At 55.0% G+C, this 18857-nt stretch overlaps 3 protein-coding genes across 3 annotated transcripts; 2 read left to right on the plus strand and 1 right to left on the minus strand.

The window, feature by feature from the left end:
* The first annotated feature begins 1398 nt into the window (after nucleotides 1-1398).
* Nucleotides 1399-2539, plus strand: Tcap (titin-cap). The gene is made up of 2 exons (XM_021178420.2): nucleotides 1399-1541; nucleotides 1738-2539. The coding sequence occupies exons 1-2, from the start codon at nucleotides 1432-1434 to the stop codon at nucleotides 2129-2131; spliced, it is 504 nt and encodes a 167-aa protein (XP_021034079.1). The 5' UTR covers nucleotides 1399-1431; the 3' UTR covers nucleotides 2132-2539.
* Nucleotides 2540-4188: 1649 nt separating this feature from the next.
* Nucleotides 4189-5781, plus strand: Pnmt (phenylethanolamine N-methyltransferase). Its single transcript, XM_021178449.1, has 3 exons — nucleotides 4189-4447; nucleotides 4912-5119; nucleotides 5239-5781. The coding sequence occupies exons 1-3, from the start codon at nucleotides 4213-4215 to the stop codon at nucleotides 5681-5683; spliced, it is 888 nt and encodes a 295-aa protein (XP_021034108.1). The 5' UTR covers nucleotides 4189-4212; the 3' UTR covers nucleotides 5684-5781.
* A 464-nt stretch (nucleotides 5782-6245) lies between these two features.
* Nucleotides 6246-17665, minus strand: Pgap3 (post-GPI attachment to proteins 3). The gene is made up of 8 exons (XM_021177286.2): nucleotides 17396-17665; nucleotides 16119-16216; nucleotides 15110-15262; nucleotides 9270-9332; nucleotides 8674-8735; nucleotides 8271-8407; nucleotides 7877-8081; nucleotides 6246-7680 (listed from the first exon to the last, which is right to left on the minus strand). Exons 1-8 carry the CDS (start codon nucleotides 17574-17576, stop codon nucleotides 7617-7619), a joined length of 963 nt encoding a protein of 320 aa, XP_021032945.1. The 5' UTR covers nucleotides 17577-17665; the 3' UTR covers nucleotides 6246-7616.
* Nucleotides 17666-18857: the final 1192 nt, after the last annotated feature.

Raw genomic sequence — 18857 nt, forward strand, 5'->3', positions numbered from 1 at the left:
AGAGAGAGAGAGAGAGAGAGAGAGAGAGAGAGAGAGAGAGAGAGAGAGAGAGAGAGAGAGAGAGCACTAGTTCCCTCCCAGGTAAAGCAGTGGAGCTGCCCAGTCCCAGAGTTCATTCCACCATGGCTAGAAAAGTAGATAAGGGATTGGAGAGATGGCTCAGCAATTAAGTGCACTGGCTGCTCTTCCAGAGGTCTTGAGTTCAATTCCCAGCAACCACATGGTGGCTCACAACTACCTGTAATGGGATGGGATCTGATGCCCTCTTCTGGTGTGTCTGAGACATGACAGTGTACTCATATACTTTAATTAAATAAAATCTTTTTAGAAAGATGGAAAAAAAGAAAGGAAGGAAGGAAGGAAGGAAGAAAGAAAGAAAGAAAGAAAGAAAGAAAGAAAGAAAGAAAGGAAGAAAGGAAGGAAAGAAAGAAAGAAAGAGAAATGAAGGAAGAAAGGAAAGAAAGAGAAGAAAGAAAGAAAGGAAAGAAAGAGAAAGAAAGGAAGGAAAGAAAGAAAGAAAGAAAGAGAGAAAGAAAAGGAGAAAAAGAGAAAAAGAAAAAGAGAAAAGCAGATAAAGGGAGACTTGGAAAGGGGCAGAGACTGCTCCATGATTATATAAAATAGAGCCAGCTTGAGGCTGGTCTGGGTCTCCTAACCCTGTTCAATGGGCTTTCTGTGTCTGTCTCACAGTTTTTCTCTCCGTGCAGGCAGATGAGAAGGGGCCACCTCCCCCACTCTTCCCTCCATCACCCCGACTGGTGGGACTTAGGAGAACACTTCTCTAATGATTGGCCCTGAGGAACGAAAGTGCACAGACTCATACCCAGAGGTCGGGTGTGGCAGAAGTGTCCTCTCCCCTGCTGGTGTGTTGCTGGTTAGGAACTAGGCTTTCTGTACAGGCAACTTGAAGACTCGGTTATGTGATCCTTCTGGTCAAGAGACCTCACTATGGTATGTGCCCTTGAGCTCGGGAAGGAGAGACGATCCGGGCAGCATGGGGCAGAGTGAGGAGGGCATCAGTTCCTGCTTCTCCTGTTCTGTTTACAGACAAACTGCTGTCCTCCCTGAGCAAGGGGGGAGCAGAGGAAGACAGTGCCAAGGTGGCACGAGGCTGGCCATGTGCCTGGTCCGAGGTGGTGTTTGCAGCATGCCAGACACCCGGAGGTGCTACTCTGAGAACCCAGGTCCCCAACAGAGCATCTTGCAGGCTTTGAAAGCTGACCTCTGACCTGGGAGCAACCAGAATCTGGGTACCCCAACCCCCGCCCTGGACTCAGAGCCCCATCACCACCAGTGAGTCTTGGCTCTGCTTATAGCATCTGACGCCAGAGGGGCTGAAAATAGCCCCTGGAGAAGGGGGAGAGGGGGAAGAAGGGGCTATTTAAAGGGCTCCGGAGGAGCAGGGCATAGCAGAGGGAGCAATCAGAAATCATGGCCACTTCAGAGCTGAGCTGCCAAGTGTCTGAGGAGAACCAGGAACGCAGGGAAGCCTTCTGGGCTGAGTGGAAAGACCTGACTCTGTCTACCCGGCCGGAAGAGGGGTGAGTGTGAATCATCGGGGAAGCTCTGCCTCTGCTCCCCCAAAGCACCTGCTACATATCAGAGTACAAACCCCTGAAGTTTCTGGGGCCCCTCCCCTGCTCCAGGGATCTAGCCATCCCAAGGAGACCCCACTTAGCCCAAGACCAGAGAAGAGCTGCCCTCGGTTCACCACCTTTGTCTCCTTTCCACTTTCAGATGCTCCTTGCACGAGGAGGATACACAGAGGCATGAGACCTACCACCGGCAGGGACAGTGTCAGGCGGTGGTACAGCGCTCGCCATGGCTGGTGATGCGCCTGGGTATCCTCGGCCGTGGGCTGCAGGAATACCAGCTGCCGTACCAGCGGGTGCTGCCCCTACCCATCTTCACGCCCACCAAGGTGGGGGCCTCCAAGGAGGAGCGCGAGGAGACCCCCATCCAGCTTCGGGAGCTGCTGGCCCTGGAGACGGCCCTGGGCGGCCAGTGCGTGGAGCGCCAGGACGTGGCTGAGATCACCAAGCAGCTTCCCCCTGTGGTGCCAGTCAGCAAACCCGGGCCCCTGCGCCGTACCCTGTCTCGATCCATGTCTCAGGAAGCTCAGAGAGGCTGAGATGGACTGTATGACTCAGACTCCGCTGTGTCTGTCTCAGGCTGGGCACTTCCTGGCTAGGACAATGGAGGAGAGCTGCTGGCAGTGGCTGCTTTGTAGTTTGCCCAGAGGTGGGAGCTATGGGAGGAGGGAGCCCGAGGCCAGGATGCCTAGGTATCCTGAGTCCCCACAGGGAGGGGAGCGAGGATGGCGGGCACTAGGAGTGGAGAGCTGAGCACCCTCAGCCCCAGAAGAAGAGATGAGAGATCCTGGTGAGAGGAGAGAGGCCCCTGGAAACGGCCTGCTCGGGAACAGATGGAGTAGGAGAAGGATGTGCAATGCTCTGGAAAGGAGGGGGATGTGAAGAGGGTGGAAGCGGGCAGGCCCCCAGCACCCTCTGTTAGCACTGCAATAAATGCTCAGCCATGTTCCATGCTTCTTTCTTTCTTTGTGGTTGGGGGTGGGCATGAATGTCCGCCGTGCACTTCTGGGAACAGCCAAGCATTGGAGCTAAATCTGGCATAACCAGAGGGTACACTCCAGGGGTGGGGTACAGGGGCAGAGTTGTAAACAGGGGGACTGTCTGGTCCCCCTTCCTGTGCCACTGCCCAGCCCTGGCTTCATGTCCAGTTCCTGGCACTGGAACGTGTGTAGCAGGCCAGCTGGCTTCAGGGTTTGTTTAAATGATATCTGTGGAGGAGGTTATGGAAGGTGCTGGCACCAGGGCCGTCCTTGGCTGTGCCTTGGGGTGTGGATGGGGTCAGTGACCCTAAGGCCTGTCAGTTGTAGATCCAGACAGAATCAATCCTTGGCTGGCATCAGGTGTCCCACTGTCCCTGGCCTGGATGGGAGGACAGGGTTTAAGTTCCTGTCTGTGACCTCTGCAGCTGTTGTGATGATCCCCGTCCCAGCCTGGGTGTCTGGCCTTTGGGATAAGGAAGGGACACAGAGGAGGACTGGATAGAAGACCAGGACTATCTTAGCAGAGGCTAGTAACCCTCCCACCCCAGAAAGACATAGGACTTTCTTAGGACTTAAAGTGTCTCTGCTTTAGGAAGACTGGGGATGCTGTTGCCAGGGTAGCTTGCCATTTTGAGAACATGGGAAGGAAGACAGGCAGATTATGTTCCAGGTACCTGGAGCACCAAGCAACGCCTGATGGCCAGGCCCTGCCATCTTCCTAGTGGGGACACGATTGTTGACTGAGGGGTCGGGATCAGGTTAGGGGTGTGGGGATGTCCTGTACCGGCGAAACTGTACCTGCGAAACGCCAAGAGTGCGCATGCGCTGCCCCTCTAGAGGCCGTGGCAGTACCAAGAACATGGTCTGTACTCTTTGTTCCTACCTGAGTCCAGTGTCCCGGACCTGGTAGGAACATCCTGAACCAACCATGCTTGCCCGGTCCCCAGATAAGCAGCACATAGCCCCAGAGGCCCGCAGGGGGTGCCCGGATGTTCTGCTTGCTAAAAGCATTAGCACTGCTCACCTTCCTTATCTCTGCTGCCATCCGATGCTCAAGGCAGAGACCTGCTCAGAACCCAGGGTCCTCAAGACAGAGGCCAGAACAGAGTGTCCTTTCTGGAGGAGGGAAGGGGTGCTGCAAGATAGAGATGGGTTAGAGGTCTGGAGGTAGGGCTGGTATTATAAAGAAGAGGAATTTGTAAAGGGTGCCCCGAGAGAGGGGAGGAAGTCTGGGAAGGATACTGGGACTGGGGACACAGGCTAATTTAGACCTCAGGAAAGAGAAGGGGTGAGATGCTGGGCAAAGAGTATGTGGGAGGTTGGAGAGGAGCTGGGGTACCGCTGGAACTGAGGCTGGGGGTGTAGGGCAGCCCTGGAGCGATCAGGGGCTGGGAAGGGTGGAGGGTTTGTCGAGCAAGTGAAAAGCAAGGGTGGGGTGGGAGCGATGTTCTAAAGGGCGCCCCCCACGCCCCCGCGCGTCTGTTGCTCAGACACTAACTGAGATGGATGGAGTGGCAGAGATGTGGTGGCCTCAGGCGCCACATCCCTCAGCAGCCACCCACCCCTGTGACGGAGGGGTCCGGGCGGGGGGGAACCAGTGGTAGATAAAGGGATGGAGGAGAGGAGGCCTCAACAGAAGCATGAACGGTGGCTTAGACCCGAAGCACGCTGCAGGGAGTGGCTCAGACCCGAAGCACGCTGCAGAGATGGACCCTGACTCCGACGCTGGCCAGGTAGCTGTCGCCTTGGCTTACCAGCGCTTCGAGCCCCGCGCCTACCTCCGCAACAACTACGCGCCTCCTCGTGGAGACCTGAGCAACCCTGATGGCGTCGGGCCTTGGAAGCTGCGCTGCATGGCACAAGTCTTTGCCACCGGTGAGCACCGGAAACGGAGGCATGAGAGAGCAGAACTCATGGGGAAAGGTGCCTAGCAGGCAGACAGGAGCGGGCCTGTAGTCCTAGCGTCTAGGGACACTGAGGCTTGGAGGACCACTTGAGGCTCGGAATTGGATGACTGACTAGACAGTTTAGAGTCTTTTTCTTTCAAGGGGAGGATGTTTAAGATTGAGAGATGGATGGGGCCAAGTGAGAGAGATAGGGAGAGGGAGGGGGAGAGTGGGGGAGGTTGGAGAGGCTCATTCCTTGATGTCTTGGGATCGGGATCTCCCCCACTAAATCATAACTAGAGCTAGTTTCTGAGGGGTGGGACCCGAGTCAGAGGAGCCCTGTCAGCACAGCACTTGCTCCAGATACTACCCTGAAGAAGTGCTGAGGAGAGCACGAGGGGGAGGGGCGGCTGAGGCAGGAGCCACCCGTTATCCCTGCCTCTGCTCCACCAGGTGAGGTGTCCGGACGGGTTCTCATTGATATTGGCTCCGGCCCCACCATATACCAGCTGCTCAGTGCCTGTGCCCACTTTGAGGACATCACCATGACAGACTTTTTGGAAGTCAACCGGCAGGAGCTGGGACTCTGGCTGCGAGAGGAGCCAGGAGCCTTTGACTGGAGTGTGTATAGCCAGCATGCCTGCCTCATTGAGGACAAGGGGTGAGAGCTGGACTGGCAGCTTCGTGTGCAGCAGTGGGTGGCTGGGTGGGGGTGGGGGGGCTGCAGAAGGCTGAGCCTTTGGGGTAGTCCTGAGCCCCGCCTTGTGCCCCCCTGTACAGTGAGTCCTGGCAGGAGAAAGAACGCCAGCTTCGAGCGAGGGTGAAGCGAGTCCTGCCTATCGATGTGCACAAGCCCCAGCCCCTGGGAACTCCGAGCCTGGTCCCTCTGCCTGCCGACGCCTTGGTCTCTGCCTTCTGCTTGGAGGCTGTGAGCCCAGACCTTACTAGCTTTCGGCGGGCTTTGCATCACATCACCACACTGCTGAGGCCCGGGGGTCATCTCCTCCTCATCGGGGCCCTGGAGGAGTCCTGGTACCTTGCTGGGGAGGCCAGGCTCTCTGTGGTGCCAGTGTCTGAGGAGGAGGTGAGGGAGGCCCTGGTCCTTGGTGGTTATGAGGTCCGAGAGCTTCGTACCTACAGCATGCCAGCCCACCTCTGCACGGGGGTAGATGATGTCAAAGGCATCTTCTTTGCCTGGGCCCAGAAGATGGAGGTGCAGGTGTGAGGGCCCCATAAATGCCAGGTGTCCTGTGCCTCCCAAAGTCCTTATCCCTGAAGTGGAACCTAATAAAGCAACAGTTCCCTGCTGTGTCTGTGCTGGCTTTGGAAGAACCAACCTAGCTTTGCTCTTCTCCCTGGAAGCCTCCGTGAAGGCTGCTTTCTACACCACCCATACCCCCACCCCAGGAAGGCCACACGGCACCTGTTGCATGCCAGGTGGCTCATGACCCAGCCTCAGCTGGGTAGTAGGTCCCGCCAGCTTGGCCCCAGGTGAAGCTCAGGGAGCCTGAGTAATAAGAGCCAAGGCTGGAGAGCCAGAGGCTGAAGTGAAGAGGTGGGAGGTGTTAAGGTTCAGACACAAATACAGGCCGAGACCCAAGAAGGCAGGAGCCAGTGCCAGCCTCGACCCAAGCCCCTGCCCTCTGCTGGCCTCGGGCTCTGCTTGGCTCCTTGCCTAGTCCCTACCACCCTCACACTCGTGTGCCCAGGTAGAGAGATCTACCACCGGCCAGTGATGCCTCCTTCCCTCCGGCCCACCTTATACACATAGAGTAGCAGAGTCGGGGTGAGGGAGGCCAGGAGTTGCTTTATTAAACACGCCCTTTCCTGCCTCCGGCCTTAAAATTGTTCTTAGTACAAAAACAAAACAAAAACCAAAACCCTAATAGGCTGCCTAAGTACCTGAGCTGGAGCCTTGGCATAGCTATCCCCCCCCCACACACACACACACAAAGAGGGGGCAGAGGACAGAGGCAGGGCTCAACTGTAGACAGCCTTCCTGATGGGTTGGTTTAGGATACAGGCCAAATGGGCCCTGCTTGCCCTGGGATTGGCCGGGGAGAGTCCAGCTCTGACAAAGGGTACTGAGTGGGAGGTCCACCATCCCAAGATAAAGAACCAGGAGGCAGGAGTGGGTGCTTCCCCCTCCGCCTCCCTGTCTTCTGGGGGGGGGACTAGTTCTGCAGGGCGCTCTCAAGACGTGGGGGGAGGTATGTGATTTAAATGGAGTGCAAAGGGGGCACTGGGTGGGCACCCACACTCTCACCCAGCATCCCAAACTCTATCAGGTCATGTGCATATCGTAGCAGCTTGGATGGCCTTGGGGCCTGGGGCAGACTTGGAGTTCCAGTGACTGTTGATGACTTGATTCCCGAGTTCTGCTTCCGCCTTCTACCAGCGTATCCGGTGCATGTTCATCTCTTACACATACCTTCCCCAAACCACCTCGGCGCCCTGCCCCCAGAACACACGCCTATGCGGTACACTCTAAGTGAAGACCCACAGTGCCCCAGCTCACTGGCCACGTGGTCATCTCTGCCCCTGGCTTGGCCCATAGCCCTCTATGCGTCAATGTGTCCACTCCCAGTCAGAACAGCAGACTGGGTTCTGATCCTGAGCTTCCCGGGGTCCTGGCTGGGTTGTGGGAGGCAGGGTAGAAACCCCTCCTACCCAAGGAGCCCGGTTCCTCAGAGCTGGAGAGAAACCTGGGCAGCTGAGAAGCAAGCATCCAGCGCCACCTAGTGTGCCCTGACAAAAAGAGATCCCAAAGAACCCCAAAGGCCTGTGGGTGTGGTTTGGGGGTTAAGTGGAGGTACCTGGGGTGGCACTATGGGGGTGAGTGATGTGGAAAGGGAGGGGTTGGGGATATAGACGCAGCCCTCCTCCTCTCTGTGAACCTCTAAACTTGGTCTCCGTTCAGGCCCAGCCACCGGACAGCTGCCTAGTCCCTGCCCCAGATGTGGGGAGGCCGCCCCCAAGACAGGTTCCACGTGAGGGCCAGCAAGGGCCAGGTAGCTACAGGATTTCAGGTCCAAATCCCACATGGCCAAGTTCAAGAAGCTAAAAGGGGAAAAGCCAATCATCTCAAGGGGGGAGAAGGGAGATGCCCGGAGACGCTTCAGGGACGAGGCGGATGGAGCCACCCTCTCCCAGCCTCTTTAGTCCATCTTGAACATGGCTCCAGATTCCTTAAGTAGGTACAAGCTGTCATCTTCCAGAAACCTGTGGGTGGAGAGATGAGCCCACTGAGGCAGTCACCCAGTTTTGAGAACGTCCCAGTCGGTGGTGGTGGTGTGTGTGGGGGGGGGACAGCAGGCAAGTAGGAGGGCCAAGTGGGTATGGGGAGCCCCAGCCTGCCCTAGGAGCGGGCAAGGAAGGGCGGAGAAAATGGAATCCAGAGGCTGGGTGGAGCACTGACCTGAAAAAGAGGGTGTGGACTGGGATGGTGCTGATGTGCCAGATGGCGTGGGCGTCCAGGACCCAGAAGAGGGGCGGGAAGTCAAGCAATTCCAGCAGGGACAGCCCCTGCAGCAGCAGCACCACCACCATACACCTGCGGGTGTGAGGCAGGCGCCGGCGGTTCCGTAGGCACCAGACCAGCCACCACGCCAGGTTCACCAGGCCTGGTGGGCAGGAACAGGAGAGGTTTACTCACTGGGTCTTCCCCTGGATTCTGGCTGCCTTCCCCCCCCCGACTCCCCTCACCCCAGCCTCCCATCTCAGCTTCTCCCTGCTCTCCAGAACCCCCCCCCACACACACACACCGAGAATCCACCCTGTGCCCAACCACAGCTCTCTCCGCAGGGGCTCACCGATAGCCACGTTGGCCATCATGTTGTAGCCGTAGTCGAAATGGACAAGGCTCAGGTAGGAGATGTGTCCTGTCAGCAGCAGCAGCAGCAGGGCACCGAAGGCACTGGCCACAGACGGGTGCTGTAGTCCCACGGTCCTGTCCAGGCACCCAGAACAACTCAGAGTGTGGCTGGCTGTCCTCAGGGCCGCGTCCCCTCAACTATTTCCTTGCCCAAAGGGTTGAAGGCTCCCTGAAACCACCTTCCTCACCCTAGCCCACCAAGCCAGCTGGTTCAGAGAAACCAAGGGTCAGAGCTCCCAGAGAAGCCAGATCCATTTCTCTCTGGTATCCCCAACCGGGTCGGGCCTGTAGAAGAGAAGAGCTGGGGCAGTCCCCTCTCTGTCTTAGCCCCAAGTGCTCACCTGACACAGCACAGGTAAACAGAATGCAGGATGACAGCTGAAGCGCAGAAGTAGTCCATCTTCTGAGGGTGGGAGAGCCCATGGGGCCACATGAGAGAGCAGAGTATGGCACAGGACCGGCGCAGGCCCACAGAGGAGACCCAGGGGACGAGGCAGGGAAGGGACAGAGCCTGGCCTTGCAGTCATCAGGAGCCCTACCTTTTGCCCCCACCCCCCATGGCTGTTTCACTGTATCCAGAACATCAGAATGGCTCAGTGTTCATGGCATTGAGAGGACACAGCACACCATGAACTCAAAATGTCATTTGGGATGTGACAGACATGGACTGCACTCATGATCACACTAGCTGGGTAACCCTGGGAAAATATCTCCATCTCCCCTCTCCCAGCTCAGTGGCCTTATAGGTCAGAAAGCCAATGACAAAACTCTCCTGCCAAGGTCCAGCTATGGCTCCATGCACTGCCTGGTTTGGGATGAGGTTCTGCAGAGATGTGTGAGCTCTATGGATGGTGCTGCTCTCGCTCTGGGGAGCCTGTCCTGCCCTCTCCTGGGCTCCTCTGGGACTGTCCCATGCAGGGGGCTGGGAGGTGCTCACCTCTGTGAGGTCAGTGTCCCTGGTATGGAAGACTGTGGACCAGAACCAAGCATTGAGAGACACCTGAGGAGGGAGGGGCCAGTCAGCATGCTGCCCAAGGTGGAGGGGACCTGTGGGGCTCTGTTAGACAAAGTGTTTCCTGTGCCCAGCCAGGCCATTGAACAAGGGGAGGACTCACTTCCAACCTACCTCAGTCCCCTCAGGAGGATTTCCCACCACTGTAAACTACCACCCAACCCCCACCCCCCCACGCCAAAAAGAGCTGCTGTGGCTTCCGCAGGTTCTGGCCTGGCCAAGGAACCAGTCCTGGCAGACTCAAGTTCCCAAATTACCCAATCTCTAAGACAACAGCCCCCAGGGCCCTGCCTCCTCCCCCACTGCCAGGTGATGACAACCCCAGCCCAGCCCAGGGGAGCCTGTGACCTCAGCTTCTGGGGGCGGGAATGAGGTGGGTGGGGTGGGGGGGCTTGAGCTAGCTTGGGGTGTGTCGGGAGGAACAGCAATCCAGGGAGGGAAATGAAGCAGATCCCACTGGAGCCCAGCCTCGGAGGAAGACCAACCTGGCCAACCTAGCCCAGCTTCCAGTCTAACCCGCTGAGCCAGTAGCTGCTCTAGAGTTTCGGGAGGAGCAGGGGCGGGATAGCAGGATGGCTTAGGGGAATACCGGGGGCCCTCTTCCCAGAACTGGGCAGTGGGCAAGACTTGCAAATGCACCGTACTATGGGAGTCCATGCTGGTGTTTTCTTCAGGACCCGTTCCCAGCACAGGTCCCAGTTACTGAGAGAAGAGGAGACACATACCAGACCCTGAGGGATCGGTGGCAGCCAGTCACAAAGGGAAGAGCAGGGCATGACCTGCCTGCCACTCCTGGGAGAGTGGGCAGGGACACTTGTGGGACAGGCCTGTGGGAGCTGCCCACTTAGGTAACACAACAAGTGGCCAGTCGGGGGACACAGGAGCAGGCCAGGAAGCCAGTCTGTAGGGTCCCATGGTAGGAGGAGGAGACACAGCTGAGCTAAGATTGCTAAGAGCTGGGGGTAACACGGAGGGCGGGAGTGGAGGCAAGGCAGGGCTAGGAGCCAGGCAGATTCCCTGATGCTGGGCTCTGGCTCTGAGAGCGCTCTGTCTCCACCCACTGTTGAGCCTGGCTTATCTCTGGCAGCTAGTCCCTCACAGTGCCTTCTACTTACACAGGCTACCTGAAGAATGGCCTCTGTAGCCTTCAGAAGGCTCTGAGGTGCATCTCATGGTGGGTAGGCCTCTTCCGTCTCTTTCCTCAGGCTTGGGGGTAGCCTTACATTTCCTGTGGGTACCTGGCTGTGCCTCTCAGCCTGCTACTGACTCTGAGAGGGGAGGTCACAGCCTGTGTCCCACGCCAGGTTCTCAGTAAGCGCACTTCCCGACGTGGCCACATATTTCCTTCTGTGCTTTTCTACTATTAGTCTGGCTTTTAAAATTGGTTTATTAAGGATGAGTAGTCAAATCTGGCTTGGGACATGGGTTGTGACCCTTAAGTTCAGAACAAGTCTAAGCCCTCTCTCTTCAACTGGGGCAGGCCTGAGTAGCCCTCACCTCCCCCTCTACACAAGGCCTATAGTGAGATCTGTCGGTGTGGGGAGACGGTGACCCCGGGCTGGAGACAGGGCTCAAGTAATCACAAGGACCAGGCAGACCAGGTGCAAGGATATCTTAGGGAGGAGAGTGGCCCTGGGACCAGTGTGGGAGGGGGGTGGGGGAGGCAGCAGGCACTGGCAGCCAGCCAGGAGTCCTTGTCACCAACAGCAGGAAGGGGGAGGTGACAAGAGGGCTGAGCTAAGTGGCAGTTGGAACCCTGGAAGAGGGTAGAGGTGTGCAGGGCCAGGCCTGAGCACCACAGACAGTGGGCGCTGCTGGTTCCTTATCTGTGTGTCTCCCAGGGGCCTTCTAACTTGCTGAGTCCTATCTGAAGCCTGTACTCTACACACCCGGGGATGTCCCTCTGCCTTAAAGAGTGACCTACGAACGGTGGGATCTTTCTGATACTTTCCTTGCACTCAAAGGCAGTGTTGCTAAGAAAGCAGGCCGTGGAACCAAACCTGGGGGCTTTAAGCTCTAACCACAGCGCAGCATTTCCTGTGTGTCCTCAGGCAACACATTTACCTGTCCTGCCCCAGTTTCCCACTACCTGAGGTTTCTACTGCTTCTGCCTGGTACACAGGTAACCTAGGAATCTAGGTTTTCTCCATCACATCCACCAGGCTGACCCCACCATGTCCTTTCATTTCTTTTTCCTCAAGGGCCACCAAATTCAAGATTAAACTGTGGGGCTCTGGGACCCCGGCTCCTACGGTGCAAAATATGGGAAGAACCCGTTTTTGTGCTCCCAAGCCACTGTCCCATGAGCATGGATGGCTCCCCTGTCCCATCAGTGTGGTCCCAGCAGGTGCTGTTTCTCCTCAGAGCTTATAGTCAGATGCAAACAGAGGACAGATGGACAGGGAAACCCCCACACATACACAACTGTTCTATATTCCTTGGCTGTGCCCAGTGTGTGGGAGGGGCCACAGGGGAGGTGAGAATCATGCGTAAACAATGAGAATGGAGGACATGGGCCAGGGTGGCAGTGGTGTCAGGGGTGAGGGGACAAGAGGTGGGTGCAGGGAGGCAGGGGGCTGGCTGGTTTAGTTTTGCTGGCAAATATAAAAACAGACAAAAATATCACAGCCGTGAAACTGGTTGGATGCCAAGTGAGCCAGATCTGTCAGGAATTTGACCCCAGTGTTAAGCCCCAGTGCTCGGGGCTGTCATTGACACCATCACGGTGGGGACAAGTGGATCTTTAAATAGCTTGGTGTCTCAGAAGTGGGGGAGGCAGAATGTTAAATATGATGTCTGTTGCCTCTTCGGGGCCACGGGGGCCACAGTCAGACTGCCTTGGGCTCCCTCCATGGGGAGGCAGGGCTTTTTTCCCTTCATCAGAGAAGGATTCCTGGGCTAGTGAGACATTTTTTGGGTGAAGGTACTTGTACCACGCCTGAAGAACTGAGCTCAAACCCCAGTACCTATCCTATAGGTACTGGGAGAGATAGGAGAGAGTCAGTAACATAATAATAATCTTACAGTCTAACATGAGCCATGGCAGGAACACTCATTGCACGCCTATATTCACAAATCAATCAAGATTTTTAAAAAGGTTTCTTATTTCCTAACATTGTTTCACTAGATTTTTGTCTGACCGTTGGGAAGCCCTTCCTGAAGGCTAGCCACTATTCTGCTAGAGTTTCAGCCTATCTCTTCTCTTGTTCTTCCCTCAAGAGAGGTGGTACTATACGACCAGTGTCTGGCACCTCATCTCACATCCACATCTGAGGACCTTTCCCTGCTAGATAAAGGTGGGGAATTGGTTTGGCCTCCTAGCTTTGGCAGAGGGCCAGCCCCCGCTCCCCCCCCTCCCATTCCATGAAGTCAAAGGGCCACAGCATGTAGAACTCTGGCAGGTTCCACAGCCCTTCCTGGTACCTGTTCAGGCCAAACCTAGATCTAAACGGCAAGGCAGGGGCCACCCTCTTCTGCTGAAGTTTCACAGGGTCACTAAGGGATAGAGTTATCAGAGAAAAGTCAGCCCTGCCCCATGGCAGAACCTCGAGTTGGCAGGGGGCCCTCCCATCCACACAGCCCAGCACAAAGGAGAGCCACACTTGTGCCAGAAGACCTGGCCCAGGATAAAGTCCACCGCCACACCCTCCAGGCAGAAACACAGGGCTCAATGGCAAGTGTGAAATCCAGCCTAGAATACATGTTGTGGTACCTGCCTACTACAGCAATGCCCAGCTGCCCAGAGGCAGGGAGAGTGAACGTCAAGGGCCAACCTGGGTTGAACAGTGAGACTCTGTCTCAGCAAAAGAAAAATGAGATCATCCGACCAATGGACTCTGTGTCCCTGTGTCTTAGAAGACCCCATAAAGGCATGAAAGGATCCCAATAATCTTAGCATCTGTCCCCACCAGAGGACCTGTGTCCTACTTTCCAGTTCTTAGGTTTACTGAGTCTCTCCGGTATGCCTGTGACCTGCTTCCCAGGCTCACTGGGCCTATGCATGGGCTTTGCACTGGAATCCCCAGCTACACAAATGCAAACTAGGATTCTGCCTTTAGCAAGCGCTCAGTCAGGGTTCATCCCAGAGAACACTCAAGCCCCGGAGGCCAGTGGTGTGGTGCTAGAGGCTAGCCCTGTCTCCTCTCCCTGCTGACTTGTTAGATGTTGTCTGGGGCCAAAGCCCTGTGTGTCTGAGTCTTACGCATGATCAGGATCCCACAAGGATGTGCTGGTCAAGAGCTGAGGACAAGCCCAGACCCACATGCATGTGGTCCTCCTCAGCAGCACTCACTGTTCTAGAAGGTGCTACGTAGCCCAGGCTAGCTTTGGACTCATACCTGCCTCCCTGTCTCAGGTTCTGGAATTGCAGGCATGAGCCACCACATCTAGCCATAACTCTTGCTTTCAAATTAAAAAAAAATTTTTTTTGAGACAGAGTTTCAAAGCCTGCTCCCTCCCCCAAATTAAGATAAAGTATCAACTATGCTACCTACGGTGACCTCAAACTTGAAGTCCTCCTGCCTCAGCCTCATGAGTGCTGGGATTACATCATGGTCATTCTGCCCAACTGTCCCAAATTCGTAATTTCTTCTTCTCTTCTCTTTTTGCTGTTACTCCATAGGTCTTAACAGTTATTATTATCACTGAAGGGCAAATACTAGGTCTAGCACATCCCTCCACGCGTATCGCCCTAGTCAGGTCAGCCTGTGCATCTCAGTGCACTGTGCCATCAGCTATGGTCAGAGTCTGCCAGCACCAGACCCTGGAGCAGCCTGCTCTCTTGCTTTTCCTGCCCTGTGGCTCTTGACCTTTCTGGCCTACAGATGCCCTTACCCTTTGCTCTGCTGTCTTTACACTTTCTGGATTTGTTTAGAAGATTCCCCTGCTCTTCTCGTATTTACCCCGACAACCTTCAACTCCTCAGGCCTATCTCACACCAGGGAGGCCTTGCTCTGTTGCTCTGTAGGCCGGTCCCCATCAAGTGCCCTACAGCTCCCCCCTCTTTGTGCTTTCCTCAAGGCTGTACTTTAACATCCAATTGTGGGTTTCTGAGACTAGTACCAGAAGGCAAGGAACATGTGTGTTTTCACATGTTTGGGGGCCTCCAGCACCCAGCAAAGGGCTTGTCACACAGCAGGTGTCCCATGGACACAAATGAAGGCTCTTAGCAGGAAGGGGAGTGGGATTTTTTTCCCTTATGGCCTATCATAGACACTCTGACAGACATCTACTGCACCCCCTTCCTGTCACAAGGTCCCCCTCTGTACCCAAGACCACATTTCTTCAACAGTTCCCAGGCCATGGATTCTAGTTCCTAGGCCCAGCCATACTGGTGAGGCTAAGCCATCTTTCCTACTCTGATGAATCCACCTGGGTTCTCAGGACAAGGCTGATCTCCTATAAGAACTCTGGGCCAGAACAAAAGTCATATTAGTCCTCCAGAGGGGTCTTGGAAAGACCCGCCCTCCAAGATTGTTCCCTACTATTCACTTCCTATCCCTGTTGGTAAACCACCCCACGGAGGCCTAAGCTTCCTCGCTTAGGGCAAGAATAACATGTGTCCTCCTTCCCTCCTGCCAGAGAACACTGGGCAGGAACACTCTGCACCAGAAGCCTGCTGCCGCACCTTCTGTTTCTGTGGTGCCTGAAACCATACACTTTAGCCCTGGGAAAGTGAAGAAGCTGGTTGCTAGACTCCCATCTCTGGGGATGGAAGGGCTCCCCTGTTCAGAGCAGGGTGCAGAGTGTCCTGGCAGGCTACCTACCCAAGCGAAGGCCATGCAGGTATGGTACATGGGGGAGGAGGCTGGCACAGAGGCGCGATAGCGGCAGAGCATCACCAGGCTGGCCAGGCCATTGAGGAGTGAGGCCACGGCAGAAGCTGGCTCTTGGATGAACAGGAACCGGGAGAAGGGCCACTGAAAAAGGAGCACAGGGAGGTGAGGAGTGGCAGCCCCTAGCCAGCCTGGTCCACCTTTCCACGATGGCTGCACTGACAGCACTCCAGCTGGTTCCTCAGCTCAGGATTTCAAGTTCCCTCAAGCTAATGGGTATCTCTCCAGAAGTGCCTGGTTAAGATGACAGTCTTTCCCTGGCTGGCAGGCAGCCACTGCCATGGGAGCCTGGCACTGGGGACAGCAGGCACACGAGGTGAAATCATACAGACCTGCCATCCAGATGTAGGCCCCATCCCCCTTCAACTGATTGCCATCGTCCTCGGGGCGCCTGGCTGCTTTGTGGTAAAGTAGGGTGACCAGTTCCTGGCAACCCCACAGGCCAAAATGAGGTAACAGTGGGCACAGAGCTACAGGGTGTGTGTGTGTGTGTGAAGGGTATTTCTGATGATCTAGACTCTGATTGGAAAAGCAGGGACAGGAACATCTTAGTCAGGGTCCGTGGGTCCTGAGAAGCTCAGCTCTACTGCAAGGGGGTCTTTCTGCCTGTGGGTTTGTTTTTTGGAGAGAGGGGTTCACTATGAAGCCTTGGCTGCACAGATTAGGTGGGCCTTAAATTCACAGAGAGCCACCAGCCTCTGCCTCCCAGAGGCAGGTATTAAAGGTGTGTGCCATCACAATTGGCTTGGGACACAGACCTTATTCCTCCAAATTCAGAAGCAGGACACACTGGCACCCTGGGAAAAGGAAGAGATGCTGAGCGCAAATACCTGTCCTATCTTTCCACACCCTGTGACACTGCATCTCAGGCTGCTGGGATGGCATGGACCAGCTCGGGGCTGAAGGGCCACCATGTACCATCCCTGAGCCCCTGACTCACCTTGCCATGGAACTGAGGCACTCTGTGGCCCTCCTGAAGGTAGAGGCCAACAGTGAACCACATACACTCATACTTGCAGTCGTCCCGACAGGTCCAGCCTGAAACAGACAAACAGAACTACAGCTGTGTGAGGACTTAGGGAGGCATAAACCTCCAGGCACAAATGGAGACCAAGAGGACCTGAAGGCTGGACAGAACCAGTGGAAATCTCAGAATCTTACTTCCCAGTTGGACAGAGAAGAGAGGGTGGGCGCGCACACACACACAGGTGGGGAAGAATATATTATATCAGTGGGAGCAAAGAGAATAGTTTCTTCTCCCTTGATCTAGCTCTTGGGATCTGGCAGGCCCCTCTTGGAGACCTAAATTCATACTTGTCCATCCTGAACCCAGGGAGGGATCCTTGGTGCCCTCCTATGTCCTGTGAAAATCGAGCTCAGACCCTTCATCAGACTCCTCAGGTTCCCCGGTGCCTTTGTTCCCTCATTGCCTCTAATCTTCCTGCTCCCTGATCTCTGGGTAAACCAAGATGCTTCATGTACCCAAATCCTCCTAGGACCTCCAAGCTCTCTGTTGCCTCTGTCTGGAATGGAAACCGGATAATAATGTGGAGGAGCTGTTGGTCAAACAGGTCAGAACTGGGAACTCTGCTCTGCCACTTTACAGACCGTGTGACCTTGGGCAAGGTACTTAGTCTCTCTGAGTGTTCCCATCTTTAAAACGGATTAGGGAAAGTATCTGACGGGGTTGTGGTGAAAGCCAGCTGACCTGCTGTGACACCCGTCCAACGTGGGTGCTCAATATGTTGGTTGACATCAATTCCATCCTGTTTAAATTGTTCTGTGGTTGATCCCTGCCTCCACCCACTGAAGCTGACTCCGTCCCTTTCACTTCCAAATGCGTATAGTGCTTAATCTATGGGCCCATTAGGTCTCAAACTATTCTGTCTTGGAGAAGGCTAATATTCACCTGCCTGGGGATTATAAGCCCAGAAGGACAGGCTCCTGGTTTGCTTCCTGGGTTACTTCAGGTCTTCTTTGTATTTAAAAAGTAGTGGTTTGAATAAATAAAATGAAGCCTCTGGAAAGGTGGGGTAGGCTGATGCAACCCCATCACCCCCACCTTCCCACCCCTCCACACACACTCAGGAGGCTCCTGACATTAACACTCATGAGAGAACGCTGAGGGAAACTGAGGTTCTGAGTTGCAGAACAGCAGGGCACAGTAGGCGGGGCCAAGACGAACGGGCGGGGCTTTCACGGGTGGGCGGGGCTTACCAGCTAGGCTCATGTAGATTGGCTGGCGGGAGCGGAAGTGCTTCAGTGCGTCCCCCGAACAGTTCCGTTCCTCGCATCGGAGCACGCAGTCGCGGTACACGGGCTCGCGGTCGCCCTGGGAACCCCCCGCGAGTCCCACTGCCAAGGTTAGCAGCAGCAGCGGCGCCGTCCGCTCGGCCATTCTGTCACTGTGCCCGGCCGCTGAGGGAGGAGCTTGGGAGAAGGCAAAGTCCCACTTCCGTAACAACCGGAAGTACCTGTGTTCATCGTTGCATCCTCCGCTGACGCCCGCCCACTTTAAATAAAAGTTCCCGGATTTCAGTGGGCGGGTACCCCACTTCTATACTGCTGTCTCCTCTTTTCATAAACAGCATCTAAGGAGAAGGGGCGATTTGCGCCCAGGAGCAAATTAAGTGTACTTTCTCCCTTCTGTTTTACACGGTCTTTGTTTCAAGCAGACGCCTTTCTGTCACCCACTCTCTTAGATTCCTGTTTCCAAATGTTCTGGGTACCCCACTTATCCCCATTTCTTATGTCAGCATCCTGATTAAAGACGCTGCCATTAAAAGAGCTGCAGAACTTCTTAACAGGTGTCTTTGTCTTTACTTTGGTCCCCTCCAGTAGGCATTTCTCTCCTATTTAGCTTTCTGTTACTGTGATAAAGACCATGACCTAAAACTTGGGGTTTGCTTTATGTCACTCCATCACAAGCCATCATGGAGGGAAGCCAGGGCAGGAACCTGGAGGTAAGAGTGGAAGCAGAGGCCCCGAAGGAGTGCTGCCTACTGGCTTAGTCACTTAGCACCCAGGACCACTTGTCCAGGGTTGGCACCTCCCACAGTGGTATGGACCCTCCCATATCAATTATTAATCAAGAGAGTGTCCTCTGAAAGCTTGCTGACAGGCCAGTCTGAAGGAAGCATTTATTTTCTTAATTGAGGTACCCTTTTTCCAGGTGACCCTAGCCAGTGTCAAGCAGATACAAACACAAAACGAACAACAACAAAACCCAAAACTAACCACGGCTCCAATTTCTAAAATTCAAGGTTGACCAATCTCTTTCTTACAATTCCTTACTAACTCTTTAACTCAGCCTGGCCTGGCCTGCTGGTCTTCACTCCGTTGCTCCAGATGCACTTTAAAGGTCCGTGTCTCCAGAGTCTCCTGTCCTTGTGTGCTTTGGCCCTCTTGCTCCTGCTTGGTTTCCTGTTAAAGGCTGCGTTTTAAGGATGATTGTTAGCACTGGAGGGATACTATGCAGTGGCTTGTCTTTCCCAGATGGGACGGAGTCCTTTCTTGTCCTGCTCACCTCTGGCACTAAAGTAGAACTTTGCTTTCCATGGGAGACACTTTGAGATCCTTCTCTTTCTTTCTTTCTTCCTTCCTTCCTTCCTTCCTTCCTTCCTTCCTTCCTTCCTTTCTTTCTTTCTTTCTTTCTTTCTTTCTTTCTTTCTTTCTTTCT

The sequence above is a fragment of the Mus caroli genome, chromosome 11 (assembly GCF_900094665.2).
Source record: "Mus caroli chromosome 11, CAROLI_EIJ_v1.1, whole genome shotgun sequence".
Lineage (NCBI taxonomy): Eukaryota > Metazoa > Chordata > Mammalia > Rodentia > Muridae > Mus > Mus caroli.